A 16,875-nucleotide genomic window follows, 5' to 3' on the forward strand; every position below is an offset into this window, starting at 1 on the left:
CTGTGTGTGTGTGTGTGTGTGTGTGTGTGTGTGTGTGTGTGTGTCTGACATGCAGTATAAATTAGCAGCATGAGATGATTTTGCAATATCATCTAGTTCTGTCTCTCTTGTTTCACAAGTTTCTCTCTGATGGAACATATTAATTCTGATTATTGCCCCCCATACATACCATGGGTAAAATTTTCAAAAGTATCTAAGTTACTTGGAAGCTTCTGTATAATCATTTAAAAAAAAGACTAAATGATTTAGGCACTTTTGAAAATCTTACCCTTCAGCTACTAAGTAATGCCAGAAAAGTGGTGACTTTTTATTTTTTTTAAAAAAAGCAACATCTATGAACATTTACCATTTATTAAACCCAACTGTTATTTTTAACAGTTACATAAGTTACACATCATGTTTGTTTGTCAGAAGATTTCACACAGAAAAAATTTCAACTTTTGTATGCAGGCAAAATAGTACCACACGATATGTACCTGGGAGGGGAAAACCTCTAAACATTCAAATAAGGCCATAATTATTTAAAAAACAACAATAAAACAATAAGTCCCCAAAGATCCTTTTTTCCTTACATTGTATTCAGTGTTGCTAACAATATGTACCTTCCTGGTGTACAGATGCGTATCTTGATAGCTAGGTTTTAAAAAACATTTATCAAAAATGGAATAAGGCTCATTAGTACACACAGCTGCCCTCGGAATTTCAATCTCAGTTGCCTTCATTAACTTAAAATTCACAAAGTGCACAGTTTAAGATATGCCAAAAAATTAAAACCGCTACTCTACCAACAGCTGCCCATGCTTAATACTTAGTGGTCTATTGGAACAAAATATGTTCTTTTGGGAGAAAAATAGAGAGGAAAAAAAGAAAAGCCACTGTAAAACATTTAGTTTCAAACATAGTAGTTTTCTTGTAAACTGAAAAGTAGAAAAACATAGATTAATGATGTGTAGTGTAAAGGAAAAAATACAAAAAACACTAGAAATGACCATCAAATGTTTTCAAAGAACAATCACCACAATGAACATTAGCATTCAGTGTATAGCAATGTATCTATTTTACTCCAACCAATCCACTTCATCAAACTCTGAATCATCTTCTGAATCACTGTATTCCACAGCAATGCGACGAGACAATATAGTGGCAACATCATTCTCAATGCGCTCATGTTTAGCTTCTTGTTCACGCTGTTCTTCGACTTTGCGTAGCTGAATACCTAAACCACAAACATAATATCAGTTCTTTGTTCTCATGAAAAATACTTTTACCCACAGCTCTCAAATTGCTTAGCAAACAAAAATAAATTGACTGAGAACTACCTATTAGATAAGTAATTATCATAAGAATAGGAATTGTGGTACTAGATCAGAACTCCATCTAGTATAAAGTCCTGCCTCTGAAAGCTGCTGGCAGCAGACGTTTCAAGAGGGAAAATAAAACCTCTAAAAACATTAACTCTGCAGTGACCCATACAATAAATTATATGATTGTGATTGAAATATTTAAGTGTCTATGTTCCCAGATTAAATTAAACAAGGACTATCAGTTAATCGCAGTTAACTCACATTGTCAACTCAGAAAAATTAATCCTGAATAATTGCACTGTTAAACAGTTGAATATCAATGACAATTTATAATATTTTGTATGTCTTTCTTCGTTTTAAAATATATTGATTTATTTTACAACAGAGAATATAAAATGTACAGAGCTCAGTTTATATTTTAGATATATGAACTGTACAATTGTAATGAAAATAGTATATTTAATTCACCTCATAGAAGTACTGTAGTGCAATCTCTTTATTGTGAAAGTGTAACTTACAAATGTATATTTTTTATTACATAACTGCTTTAAAGAAAACAATGTAAAACTTTAGAGCCTACAAGTCCACTCAGTGCTCCTTTTTGTTCAGCCAATTGCTAAGACATTTAAATAAGTACATTAATGGGAAAGGATACTGTCTGCTTCTTATTTAAAATATCACCTGAAAGTGAGAACTGGTGTTTTCTATATCATCTGCAAAAGTGCCATGCAAAGTATTTACAAGTCAAATATGCTAAACATTGGTATGCCCCTTCATACTTTGGCCACCATTCCACAGCATCATCAGTGACCCCATGGATAGTCTGAGGCTAGAACAGTCATGGGGAGGAAAAAACAGTGTGTGTTTTCACATCAGGGAAGAGCCGCGCCCTCAGTGCCAGGGAGCAGAGTCCCGGTGGGTACAGAAGCAGAGCCACAGAGCCTTGGCTGGTCAGGGGCTGATAGTGGGGTTCTGGTGGACCAGGAGAGCAGAATTGTGGAGGCCAGGCTCAGATCCAAGAAGTGGAGCCCTGGTAGCTTGCGGAAACAGCCCTGTCATTGACCGCCCTGGTCTGTCAAATTTCCTGATTCAGGACCCATAAAGTATTGAGCACGCTGGATCAGGGAAGCTCAACCTGTATAATTGTAATTGTCATTAATGATATCATTTAATTACAGTCTAATTGTTTCCAAGTTTACAGTATATTAGAGGATTTACCCAGCATTGCTCAGGTCCTTAACTCAATTTTTTTATTTTTGGAAAATAAAATGAAAATGCACATGCTTAATTTAAATCACAGCTCTAGGGTAGGGCTGGGGAGAAGAGGTTTGGTATGCAGGCTCCTCTGGGGAAAGAGGACTACCCGAGTCCTCTCATGTAGCAGCTTGGGTCCAGGCAAAAAGCACCTCTCCATGACTGCTGCAGCTCTAGCGGATACAGCCAGGGAGGGGTGCCTGTCTCCTGACTGGGACAGGATCAGGTTTATCTGCCCTCTGCACTCCCCATCCAGAGTGAGGAATGCAGCAAACTCTGCACTTTCCTCTCACTCCCTGACAAAGGGGAACAGCCAACAATGTTCTGTTCCTGTACGAATTGGGAGGGGGAAGCTTCAGGCTAAAGGGCATTTTGTGGGTGGGTGGCACAGAGCTAGGGCAACCCCAGTGGGGAGTAGTTCTCCCCCAGCCTGCCCCTTTCAACTGCCTGGTGATTCTGCCTCTCTCATATATGATGTTATGAGAAGTAATCCTATTGCTGGCACTCTTATTTTCCTGGCACACTCAAACCCTTACTTGTTTTTAAATTATAAGAGGATGCTATATACTGAATTTGGCGGTCTTAGCTCTTACCTTTTAGGGGGAGTTCTTGAACAGACACACAGACAGACTCTCTCATATAGCAGATGTACAATATATTTCAATGAATTTTAACTAAAGAAATTTGAGTTCACAAACCTATTAAAATCATTTGGGCCTAGAAAAGACTGACCATGTAACATGTTTTAAACTCATTTTAATGCAAACTAATTAACTGCTTAATTTCAAAAAAATAATACTATATTCAAAGAATAAATGTTATTGTTCTTATTTTTCATAATTAAATGGGAGGCTGAATCCCTGCTTTCAATGCAAAATGGAACTCCTCCAACTATGAAGTTCTGACTGGTGCCTCAACAATATTTAACAATACAGATCCTAGTAGGGAGCTTTTAAACACTTGGTCAATCTTCAAAGGGCAAAAGTTTACAAATCTATTTTTATTCCTTTTTTTTTTTTTTTTTTTTTATCTTAGCCAGATTTTAATCTGTGACTCTATTTTACATCCTGTGGGGTTACTTAGTTTCCTTAATAGTGCCTTCTGTGGGATGTGACAAAAGCTTTTAGATCCTAAAAAGAATTATGCCAGTGGGCTCCTCTTATATGCCTTTTTGCTGACATGCTCAAGTAATTCTAATGGATTAAAGAGAAATGATTTCCTTTTAGAGAATGTATGCTACTTATTAGATATAGGTGTTCTATATCTGTTCTTAATTGTCATTTCAATCTATTTATTGGTACTAGAGAAACGCTAAGGGAAGTGGCATGGCAGTAGTAGAAGAGATCCTATAACTATGCACCAGCACCCCACAGTCCTAAGGGTTAAACCACCAGTTCATATGTTTTGACATGAAGCAGATGCAAGATAAGAGAGCACCAGTAAAGTGCTACCACAGAAGGTTCCCCCCATCTTTGGTCTCCTGCCTTACACTGGCAAGATGGTACCCACTGTTCCACAAGGCCACTCTGGGTTAAAAAACAAAAACAACCCCTTACTGATTTAATCTTTACAAAAACCTTACACATTGTTCTTCCTGCACTGCAGTAATGTGTGTGAGAGATGCTTACATAAAAACAAGATCAAAACCCATAAGCCAGTCTGTCTGCTCTGCTCTTAAAATATTCTTGACAACATTTTTGCTCTGCACACAATTTGGAACAAATTTACCAGAAGATACTCATCAGATATTTAGAAATAAAATTTATGGATATAATTTCTAAATATATACATTTCCCTTAGCTAACTTTTATGAAGAACTGGTTTTTGCATTCTAACTACACTCTTAATAGGTGCAATTATGAGTTGAATATAATCTGTCTATTTGGCAAGCTGCATAATGTACAGCAGGACAAGATTTAAAATATTCTTTTCAAATCTTTTTCCAGAAGTGTAAATTATTCCATCTGTTAAACATACATTAGATTGATTAAACTGCTGTGACCAACTTCTGTTGTTCTTTTAGTGGCCAAAAGTTACCTTTTCGTATTGCTTCCAGTAGAACACTTCTGGCATCACTGATTACAGGTAGAGTTGATGGGTGACGTTTGGGTTCAGGAGCAGGAATCACTTGAGATGGTGGAGATGGAGGCATTAGTGGAGCATGAGGACCAGGAACAATAGCTGCAGGAGGGTGTGAGAGGGCTGCAACTGTGACAGGAGATGAGGGTCGAATGCCAGGGGGAGGTAATGGAGGGGGTGGTGGGGGTGGAGGAAGTCCTTGCATTTCACCTTGTGGAACTGGCTGAACTGGTACAGTTTCACATACTTGGGCAGCTCTAGTGGCTGGAGGAGAAGGCTGTGCCAGAGGTGGTGCAATTGGAGGAGGAGCTGGATGAAGAACTCCAGGAGCAATCTGGAGAGGAGCTGGTGGAGGTGGCACTGCTGGTGCTTGCAAAACAGCTGCTGGAGGTGGTGGTGGTGGTGGTATGGGTGGGGGAGGAGTGGAAGTCATTGCAGCTCTCAGGGAAGAAGTTGACAAAGCAGATGGAAGAGGAGGAGGTGGAGGAGGAGGGGGTGTGGGGCTCACAAACACTGGGGTCCTGCCTGTTACTGGTGATTGAGGACGATTTTCTATCAAACCTGTGGTGGAGCTGAAACACACAATACTCAGGCAAGTTATTACAATTACAAAGTGGAAAAACTGACTGGCTAATATAATTATATTTATATTTTTCTGCTGCTTGATACTTAAGACAGTAATTAAGCTAAATGTACTAATGTGACAACTGTGTGGCCACTGCAAATTGCCACAAAATCAAATTTATCCAATCTAAATGCACAGTCTAATTCTTAATTGTGTCAGTAGAACATATCAGCCTTTTTTTTCCCTGCTGGCCTATATATGTACTCGGGCAAATAGCTGAGTTTATTTCTGGTATCTAAGGTTTCCTACAGTATGTAAGATTTGCACTACACATAGTACTACATTTAGTACATAGTAGTACATTTAGAGATTTATTCAAAGTATGAGTATGAGAACAAGTATGGTAGAATGTATGGTAGAATGTAGTAGTCTGGATTAATATCCTCATTCTAAAATAGGGCTGTCAATTGCAACCCACTCAATAAATTAACTGAAAATATTAACTCTTAACAACATTAATCACAATTAATTGCTGTTAACTACACTATTAAATAGTAATAAAATACAAATTTAAATTTATTATAAATATTTTTGGTTGTTTTCCTACATTGTCAAATATATTGATTTCAATTTCTATACAGAATACAAAGTGTACAGTGCTCACTTTGTCATTTTTATTACAAATATTTGCTCTATAAAGTAAATAAAAGAAACAGCATTTTTCTTTTTTCCCAAATGCAAGTACTATAGTACAATCTCTTTATTTTGAAAGTGCAACTTACAAACATACATTTGTTTCCTTCCATAACTGCACTTGAAAACAAAATACTGTGAAACTGTAGTGCCTACAAGTCCACTCTGTCTTAGCGACTGGATAAACAAGAATTAGGGCTAACAAATTTCTTTACATATACAGGCAATAACGGGGCCTGCTTCTTATTTACAATGTTACCTGAAAATGAGAGCAAGCATTTACATGGCACTTTCATAGCCAGCGCTGCAAGGTATTCACATGCCACATATGCTAAACATTCATATGCCTTTTCATGCTTCAGCAATCATTCCAGAGGGACAAGCTTCCATTCTGATGATGCTTGTTGAAAAGAATGATTCATTAAATTTGTGACTAAACTCCGTGGGGGCAAAATGTATGTCTCCTGCTCTGTGGTTTTACCCACATTATATTTTGTTATGGTTGTCTCAAATGATGATCCAGCACATTTTGTTCATTTTAAGTACACTTTCACTGCAGATTTGACAAAATACAAGGAATGAGATTTCAAAAAGTAGCTATAGTATTCGACTCAAGGTTTAAGAATTTGAAGTGCTTTCCAAAATCTGAGTGGGATGAAGTGCAGAACATGCAGAAATTACAGAACCAGAACCACCTTCTATTGGTGGCATATGACACAGATGATGAAAATGAACATGCATCATCAGCACGTTTATCTTTTTTACAGTGCAAATATTTGTAATAAAAATAATATAAATAAAATGGTAGTTGAAGCATAAATGGATATATGAATCTTTTTAGAAGCTGGCACATAAATATTTTGCAATGCTAGTTACAGAAGTGCCATGCAAATGCCTGTTCTCACTTTCAGGTGACTTTCTAAACAAAATGTAGGCAGCATTATCTCCTGTGAACAAGGTGGGTTACAGTTTGCTTGAGTGACTGGATGAAGAAGTATAACTGATTAGACTTGCAGGCACTACATTGTTACTACATCTGAAAGTTCAACTTTCATGATTAAAAGAATGTACTATGGTACTTGTAATGGAAAAATTGAAAACTATTTTCTTTTGTTTCTTACAATGCAAATATTTGTGATAAAAAACAAAGTGAGTAATCTGGGTTGAAATCAATATATTTGAAAATGTAGAAAAGACCCCAAATATTTAAAAATAAAAGGTATTCTATTATTAACAGCATGATCAATGATGTGGTTAATACAATTAAGTTTTGTAATCACTTAACAGCCCTACAAAAACAGATTAAGGCATTCATTCAGAAAAAGCCAACAATCCATTCTAATAAAAGCAAAAGCATAACTGTGATTCTGGTTGACAATTTAAATGTGCAGACTGCATTGTAGCTAATGGAACAGCATAGAGATAGCAACAACTTTGAACAGGCAGTCCCCGAGTTATGCGGATCCGATTTATGTCGGATCCGCAGTTACGAACGGGGTTTGCTGCTCGTCTCCCTGGTCTGCTGGAGACCAGCAGACCAGGGAGACAGGGAGCAAAGCCGCAGAGCACACGGGCAGCGGACAGCCCAGACGCGCCGCGGCTGTCCCGCTGCCGGCGTGCTTCGCAGCTTTGCCCCGCTTTGCTCCCCGTCTCCCTGATCTGCTGGAAACCAGCAGACCAGGGAGACGGGGAGCAAAGCCGTGGAGCACGTGGGCAGCAGGACAGGCGCGGCGCGTCTGGGCTGTCCCGCTGCCCCCGTGCTCCGCGGCTTTGCTCCAGACGCCTGTGGTACAGCAGCTGGGGCGCTGCCGGTTGATCCCGTAGCGCCGCTCTGGGCGCTACTTGACCAACCGGGCAGCACCCCAGCTGCTCTGCCCCAGGCGTCCCCAAGTCAGTCGCTGCTGAAACTGACCAGCGCTGACTACAGGAAGCCCGAGGCAGAGTTGCTCTGCCCCGGGCTTCCTGGAATCAGCCGCTGATCAGTTTCAGCAGCTGCTGACTTGGGGACACCTGGGGTTCTTAAGTTGAATCTGTATGTAAGAACTGGCATCCAGATTCAGCCTGTTGAAACTGATCAGCAGCTGATTCCAGGAAGCCCGGGGCAGAGCAACTCTGACCAGCGGCTGGCTACAGGAAGCCCAAGGCAGTTTCAGCAGCGGCTGAATCTGGATGCCAGTTCCGACTTACATACAGATTCAACTTAAGAACAAACCTACAGTCCCTATCTTGTACGTAACCCGGGGACTGCCTGTATAATGCTCTTCAAGCTTAAGAGAAATCTGTCAAAATGCACAGTGCCATCTGCAAATCTGCTATGTCTGGAGAAATTAGCTTTGCTAGTAATCTGTTGCTTTGGGTAAAATGTGTGTAGTACATCTTTCCTCTCTAAAGCTTCTCATGCCCCCCAGAATACATTCTACACAACCCCAGGACACTTCTTCCCCCCCCCCTCTGAATCCTATGTTTCTCTCTGGACTGAAATCAAGCATAATAATGATATCCTTATTTCAAAGCAAAGGCTTGCTTATCTGGAACTTTTTCAGAGATGTGCATCAGTTTATTCTTGAAAAGCTTTTCCAAACTTGACTCCTTGAATCCTTACCTAATACAAGGAGGTATGGGTTTCACATCTCCTGTTCCATGCATTGGTGGAGGGGGTGGTGGCTCATGTGGTCTGACCAACACTCTTTCCTCAGCTCTGGTCAGAAGTTCAGTCATCTGACTATAGGGTAATGCAGAAAGGGAATAAGATCCATCCATATGATCCACATATGGCTGAGGTCTAAGAAAAAACAAAGGCAATTTTTCACTTAAAAATTGTCTTGCTGATGATCAGACATACACATTTGTAGAAATCATTTAATATCTAGCTCAGCTATAATATTATGCTTCAGTTTGATCTCTGAATTAAATTAAATTCCCTCTCTGTACCAGAAATGTCAATCGAACTGTGGTTTTTAATCTTTTTCTTTCCCTTTCTGCCCTACAGTAGCTTCTAGCAACTCAAATGTTAAACAGTTTGTCATTGCTAAACCATACAATTCCTACATTATGTGATGACATGTTTATACAACAATGTAGTGGTTTGTGCTTCACAATCTTTTCATATGCAAACCTCATTTTACTACCTTTCTAAATGTTATAGCAAAACTTCATATATTGTAGTATTTCGAAGTTTTATAAAACATTTGTCAAGGCATTACTCTGTTTGACTTGCTTGTGGACTCACAATTTAGAGTTCAAATGATGTCCTGCCAAACACAATGTTGTTAGCTAATACACTTTAGTTATCTTATTTAACTATACTACAATGTAGTAGCAGTAAAATGAAGGTAATTTATCAACAGCTTAAAATACTTTGATGTACTGCTGGTATCAACCCTTGCTTATGTCTTAAGTTCTGACCAATACCAATTAAGACATTTTTATAGATGTAACTGTTTAATTAAAAAGTTGATAAATATCACAGTTTCTCTGAAGCCAGAGGAGAAGTGTATGCAGAACAATTTCTAACTTCTGGCAGTTCTACTATAGGTTTTAGGATAGTGCCCATTTCTATAATATTTAAGCACAGTATTAAATGGTCATTGTTGATCCCTGGAGCTCTGAGTTTTCAAGTGGTTCTGCAATCATTTTGCTGTGGAATCTGGTGTACACCTGTGGAATTCAGCTATATGAGGTTTTTTTCCCCTGCAGAAGAGCTGCACTTTAAGGAGGGTTTCATCAAAACCTCAGTTGTAAATTACACATTGTAATGCACTGAAACCATTTTTAACTTATCATTCTACATCACTGTAAGTAGAGTTTTTACTAAGTCAGAGTTCTTGTTAGGCAGATTCTTTATATCAGACATACATCCTGAATCCTACAGTCTGCAGCAGGCAACAACTATTAAGCGGGAGACAATATAATCTTAAAAATTAAGTCTTATTGAAAAGGCTGAACCAAAAAAAAGCAACTGCCCCATTCCCCCACACCAACACTATTTCATTTTAATTTTGAAGATTAATGTTTGAAAGTCAGCTCTCTTTCCTAGTATAGGTCCTCAGTTGGTTACATGGTTTTGGTTTTGCATAAACACCATATATGTCACTGAAACATATATGGCTGGACTGCCCTGGGACCTGGCTGAGGGAATTTTGCTGCCCCTTTGGTGCAGCCTAGCTGAGCAGCCCCACTGTGGCACACTACTCCTCGTTCCTCCAGGCAGTTCTGCTACAGTGCACTGAGCTTCCAAGCTGTGGTGCGCTGAACAGCCCCACTGTGGCGTACCGGGCTCCCAACCCTGCCAGACAGCCCCACTGGGACATGCCTGGCTTCTCAGCTACGGGGATCTAGGCTGCTGGCCCCACTAGCAGCTCGCTGCAGCCTGCAACTCTGCCAGTCCACAGGGCTCTTAGACATCAGCGCTCCACCTGGATTCTCTGGTCCTGGAACATCCGTGGTCATGCCAAACCACAGATGTTGCTGGACCAGAGAGTCCTGGTTTACAGAGGTTCAACCTGTACTACCATCAGCTAACTAGAAAAGAATATCATGAAAAAAGAATGTAGCATGGTAAGGTTTGCTGAAACTTCAATTCAAATTCTAGATTCAATCAACAGTAAATAAGTTCAGTGGTCTCATCCAAGTGGATAATTTGTTCACATCACAAAACCAGCACATAATAATGGCAGTTTCTGCTTAAGTAAATCAGAAGACTAGAATAATAGGGGTTGTTGTAGGTCACGACTGAAATACAGTGACAGGTCTGTGTGCAAGCCTGCACCAATGATATTAGACTCATGAATTTGTAACAGTGACACACACCTCCAAATCCCTAATAACAATGAATTCCAGAGATATAAATGATTCTTTAAAATGACATGGTAATAATAAACCATTGAAAACACCTAAGTAAAAGAACTTCAAAATTGTCTTTTAGTGCAGGTAATTCTGTTATTACTACTGCATTCTGAATACTGAACTGCATATACAGTCATTTACATAATAAATATATTTAGCCTGGGGTAAGATGAATGTCTTAAAATAAAGGAAGGAAAGAAATAAAAGAAACCTTGAGTCAAAATGTGAGGCTGGGCCATTAACAACTTCAATGTGCTTATGTAAGAGATTAGCATCATCCTCTGCAAGCTCTGGACCTTGGGCTAACTTCTGCCACTCTCGCCGTCTGTCATGAGGCGCTCTGGGCACTTTTTCCAGTTCATGGGGGCGATCTAGATTCTTCTGCTGTAAGAGTTATGCAAACAAAACTGACAGTCTTTTTAAAGAGGGATGCTTTTTAAAATCAGTTACAGAACACACAGTAAGACAGATCTTGATTCTAGTGTAAGAAAAAAAATTGCTCAAATCAGAAAAGGAAAGGAAGACCTAATAGAGGGATACACTTCAATTTATATGATTCTTAGCTAAAGAATGATGGTACCAAGTTAAATCAAAATAAAAATAACTCGCTTAAAATAAGTCTTAAATAACATTCTGGACCTGCCTCTCACATTTGCATTTTACAAGATACCATAGTTATGCTATGAAATATATAGGATATAAATGGCAAAACACAAATATGTAGCAGTACTTCCCTTCAGCCTTTTATCCTTTCTTTACAAATTAAAATGTTCCCTTTCTATCATGTTAACCTTAATTTATAGTAAACATTTCTCAAAAAGGTTCCAAGCAACTTTCTCTATAAAACTGTTGGGAATTCATATTTTAAAAGAAGACTCCAGAGATATTCTTGGATAAAACAAACATAGATAGCAGATTTAAAACAAACAAAAGGAAGGTTTTGTTTTGTTTTTCAAACAGCACATGGTCAGCCTGTGGAACTCCTTGCTGGAGGAGGTGGTGAAGACCAGGACTCTAACAGGGTTCAAGAAAGAACTAGATAAATACATGGAGGTTAGGTCCATCAATAGCTATTAGCCGGGATGGTAGGAGTGGTGTCCCTAGCCTCTATCAGAGGCTGGGAATGGATGACGGGAGAGGGATCACATGATGATTCCCTGTTCTGTTTACTCCCTCTGGGGCATCTTGCATTGGCCACTGTTGAAAGTCAGGATACTGGGCTAGATGGATCTTTGGTCTGACCAAGTATGGCTGTTCTTATGTATTCTCACTGTATTTCTTGTAAGTGTTCTTTTACAGTTGTAAGGGATTCATAACATTTGGTAAACCTGCTGTTAACTATGGTGATGCAGTGTTAAAACTGGGCTCTTTTAATGGTGTCTTATTGTAAGGAAGAATTGATTGACTTGAATGACATTGAACCAATTTCAATATGCTTGAAAAGGCTATTTATCTACATAAAGAACTGAAATTCTTTTTAAATTGAAGAACCACTGAAGTATCATACGTGCACACAAACAGAGCCCATAGATATTTAGCTTGAACATACCTTCTGCTTTCTCTTTTCCTTTCTTTTGTCCTCAGTGTCCTGCAACATCTTTTCCTTCCATAGATCAAAGAAATAGGAAGGATTGGTGTAAAACTTCAAACCTTCTTTTCCATCATCTCTAAAATAAAATGATCGAAATAGAGCATACTTATTATTTGGCAGTATATAGAACTAAATGCTGAGGCAATGTAAATACAGTTTATTCAGGTAACTGCAGCCACCACTTTTAAATACAACATTCAGAGGTTTTGCCTCAAGCGCATTATCTAAGAGTTATTAAAATATATAATCCTGAAGCATAATAATTAGATTTAAAATTATACTAAAGATCAGTACACATTAAAGATAAATAAATAAGCTTCTCTGTGATGGATCGGAAGGTTGATACTCTTTTTTAGACATCCCAGCCATTGTTAACTAATTGTCTGTAAAGGATTAAACCCAGAAACAGAAGGTCCCTGAGAAACTCCAGGAAGTCTTGGCAAGGAGCCAGGAGAGCCAATGGGAAGAGAATGTGGGATTTGAATTAAAACAGATTCTGCCTGCTTCAATCTTTTGTGTGAGCAGAGCAATAGCAGGGAGAGATGAGTTAACCAAGAACAAGGCAAGGATTTTCCAGCAATATCCCTACCTAAGAAGAGGATGGAACCTTGGACAACAGGTATGTAAGTGAACAGGGAATATTTAGAATAGTGATAGAAATGTAGCCGTGTTAGTCTGGTGTAGCTGAAACAAAAAACAGGACTATGTAGCACTTAAAAGACTAACAAGATGGTTTATTAGGTGATGGTAAGCTCATCACCTAATAAACCATCTTGTTAGTCTTTTAAGTGCTACATAGTCCTGTTTTTTGTTTCAGGGAATATTTAATTAGACATGATCAGGTTACTTTCTTTAATACTTGATTTGACTGAACTTCTCCATGCTGATTTATGTACCACTCCTAAGGTTGCCAGGTGTCTGGTTTTGAACCGGACAGTCCAGTATTTGAGCTTTCTGTTCAGGAAACAAATTGAGAAAATAAAAAGGGGAAAATATAGGTGTCTGGTATTTTCTAAATAAGATGTAATATAGATTATGATGTAATGTCAAGTGTGTTAGGTATTTTTGTTGAAACCACTGGCAACCCTAAGTCCACTCCATCCACTGTACCTTTAAACTGAATCCCAGGGAAACACTTCTCTGTGCTTTTGATCTGCCTTTTTTCAAATCCTCTATAATACCTTGCAACCAAGTATGCTTTAACAAATATAACTTCTTTGCTTTGTTAATAAATTTTCCTTTTTAAGACTATGATCTTTTTCTGCGTCCTAGAAGACAGGAGGTTCTATGTGCATGTGCCTGAGACTAAAGGTCAGCTATTAAGAAACCGCAGTTTGTTTTCAAGCTCTGTCCTGAAAAAGGGTTAAAGAGCTTGGGAGTACCCCACAGGAAGAAATTCTCAAGTGAGTCTTCTTGAGTTCTTAAAGGAGTTTTTGCATTTGGATGGTAGAAGCATACCACCCAACGTCAGGGAATCTGCGACCTTGGGAAATTTAAGCAGAAGCCTTTAGAGGCAAGGTATTTTTTAAATCTCTTGTAGGCTTTTGCCTTCAGCACTTGAAGTGAAGGAACAACACTGACACTCTCTAACATGGGTAGCCAGATTGATTTGGAGACTCTAAAAAAAAAAATGAAACAAGGAATGGTGATGTGTATTTTGCAGGATAAAATCTACCTCAAAGAAGTCAGTAATTCTCTTGTAGTTTGCTACAGCATTTTAGAGATCCCTTTTGGCTTATAAGATCTGTAACGGCTCTACTGAGCATAGGAATTTATGATAGACTAATTCTCTTATTTTTTCTATTAAACCTTTACACAGGAAAAACCCAGACACTTTGCCTCTGGGGATAATAATGTGGGAGCAATATTTGCTGATCTCTCTTCCTCTGTATGCTCAGCTTTTATTATTTCAGTTAGTTATTTCCAGTATTAATACTTTCATGTTGGTGCCTCTAACATCTTCCTCACCCATTTTTCCTTGTATTCAGATCCTTATTTTAGAAATCAGTTTTAATGCTAGTTGTGGGATAGCAATAGTATCCAGAATAAATGAATCCACTCATGCTAAATTGTTTTAAAATGTCACTCTAAACTATCTTCCAAAACAGTACCGGTGAATACAATTTGAGGTCTTCAGTGTTTTGTGTAAATAGGCACTGAACATAATTTCAGGAAAGAAACAAACCCTCAGCTAATTTTTGTACTAACCACAACAGTATAATGCACCTGTTTTATTAAATACTTCTTACTAACTGTCATTATTATTATTATTATTATTAATAATAATAAATAGAAATCTGTAATGTACTAAAAATAAATCTTTTCCATTTTATTATGTGTTCTTCATCATCTACTATTCTTGAATGTCAATTTCACAGTAAGAGAATAATTTTGTTCCAATTAATTTTGCTGTATCAAGTCTTAGAATTAAATGTGGTTTTGACAGTGCTCTGCCAGAACCCCTTAAACATGGCAACAAATGCACAGTCCTTTTGGATTTCCCCCCCCCCCATCCCCTTTTTCATGGATGCTATTGTGAAATTGGTTAGACCTTATTAGAGCAGTTTGCAACTGCTGGTCCATGGCCTGGTGCTAGGCCACAAACCACTAGCTGCTGGTCCACAGCAGCTCTGGGGGCTAAGGCGGTGGTACACCACCGACTGCCTTTCCTCCCACTGTGGCTGTTGGAAGAGGTGTGGCCTACCCCACTTCTCAGCCAACCAGCAGGGGCAGGGTCTCCTCCTGGATGTGGAAGAGTGGTTTGCTGGTGGCAGCAGAGCTGGGCAGAGCCTGGCATGGCAGCCTTTGAGCAGTCGCAACCCAGGCAGCAGTGCTCAGCTGGCAGCTAGAAGGCAGCGCAGGTCTAGATGACAAGGGCAGAACAGGCACTGGGGGCTCCAGTGGCGGGGCTAGGGGTGAGGGGCTCTAAGAGGGGGGCTGACACGTGGGGGGTGGCTCTGGGGGCAAAGCTAATACTGGGGAGCTCTAGGGGTGGGGGCTCTAAGAGATGGGGGAGCTGACATGGGGGGCACTGGGGCAGCTGAGTTGGTGAGCTGGCAAGGGGGGGTGACTAATAGGGGAGGGCTAGGGGAGCAGGGCTAGCACTGGAGGCTCTGGAGCCAGGGCTAATATTGGGGACTGGGAGCTGGCACTGGGGAGTCTCTGGGGGAATTGGGTGCAGTGGGACTCTGGAAACAGGAGACTGACACAAGGGGGTCTGGTGGTGGCGGGCTCTAAGGGGCAGGGGGCTGGCACTGAGGCATTTGGGATAGGAGGCTGGGAGGTAGTGGAGGGTAGGGGGCTGGCACTGAGAGGGTTGGGTGTAGGGGACTCTGGGATCAGTGGTTGGCACTGGGAGGGTAGTGGAGGGGTGGGGGGCTCTAGGGATTAGACCTGGCATTGGGGGGCTCAGGAGGCCAGGGCAGCCACCTGCCACGTGGCAACTGCCAGAGCTGAAGCCAGCTGTTCGCAGCAGCTCTGGAGGCCGGGGCTTTTGGTGGACCAGTAACATTTTATTTGAATATTCCTTGTTTGCATAATGAATATGCAAGTATGCAAATAAAATATTGCCAGACCACCAAAAGTTTTTGAGTGGATTTGCTGGTCCATGGTATAAAAAAGTTTGGGAACCACTGCCTTATAAGATCTAAGTGAAAGGACTGTATTCACTGTGAGTACTCCTTCACAGAAACAGAATGCTCTTAAAAGAAATTTATGCTTTAACTTCCCTTCTCCTTTTAGTAGAAACACTTTAGAATGGCTTTTCTCACCAAAGTTAACTGGGCATACAATTCACAATAATATTAATATTAAAGGCCAGATAGTGCCATCCTTACACTTCAGGTAGTTACATTATTGGGAATGGGACTACTACAAGACAATGATACTACTCAGTATGAGTAAGTTTGGCGGAAAACAGCTGTAAATTACTGAAGATGAACTGGGTAAAAAAGGACTTTTTTCCTGATTTTTCACACTTACCTGTAAGGGGTGAGTATGTTGAGTGGAGGAGGTTGTTCACAAGTGTCATAAGTTTCCTGCAAAGGAATAGGCAGAGTCTTGCGGTCAAACAACTGCTGATCTTGAATTGTGGAACTCCGGAAAGCTTTTCTCATTGTAATATCTTGCAGTGATACTGAAAGGGAACATCAAAATGATAAAAAATCTTACAGTAATGCTGGCAAATTATGTTGAACTTATAAAGCATTTTATAAGTAGCAAGCATTACTATTAGTAACAACTTATTTATCATAGTACCACCTCAGGTTTAAAGTGGACATATAGCTTTTAATGATATGAGACAACATGAAAACACGCATTTATATACTCTGTTGCATTACCATCGATTTATCATAGAAAACTTTTGCTCATTTGGATTCAGGTTGGTAACAGAATTCTGTTTTTTCAGACAAGTTGATGTTATATCAACTGGAATACCACATCTACCAAAAGGTGATTAGCAAGTATCTCTGAAATCTAGAAAGTTAACCTGCTTCATATCAGTACTAAAAGCTGGCTCATCTTGGGGTATGTCTAGACTACAT

General features: G+C 39.5%; 1 protein-coding gene across 8 annotated transcripts in view; it reads right to left on the minus strand.

Moving 5' to 3' along the window:
- Positions 1-846: 846 nt before the first annotated feature.
- The window catches only part of WASF1 (WASP family member 1), a 192,436-nt gene continuing 176,407 nt past the window's right edge, over positions 847-16,875 (minus strand). For all 8 annotated transcript variants that reach the window (XM_075923109.2, XM_075923102.2, XM_075923105.2 and 5 more), the window contains 6 exons: positions 16,313-16,466; positions 12,290-12,407; positions 10,952-11,124; positions 8,498-8,677; positions 4,596-5,209; positions 847-1,216 (listed from right to left, as the gene is read on the minus strand). In XM_075923109.2, the coding sequence (XP_075779224.2) occupies positions 1,059-1,216; positions 4,596-5,209; positions 8,498-8,677; positions 10,952-11,124; positions 12,290-12,407; positions 16,313-16,446 (1,377 nt within the window). In that variant the 5' untranslated portion in view covers positions 16,447-16,466 and the 3' untranslated portion in view covers positions 847-1,058. The remainder of the gene's footprint in view (positions 1,217-4,595; positions 5,210-8,497; positions 8,678-10,951; positions 11,125-12,289; positions 12,408-16,312; positions 16,467-16,875) is intronic.

Source organism: Pelodiscus sinensis, chromosome 3, assembly GCF_052426305.1.
Source record: "Pelodiscus sinensis isolate ZL-2025 chromosome 3, ASM5242630v1, whole genome shotgun sequence".
NCBI classification, from domain to species: Eukaryota; Metazoa; Chordata; order Testudines; family Trionychidae; genus Pelodiscus; species Pelodiscus sinensis.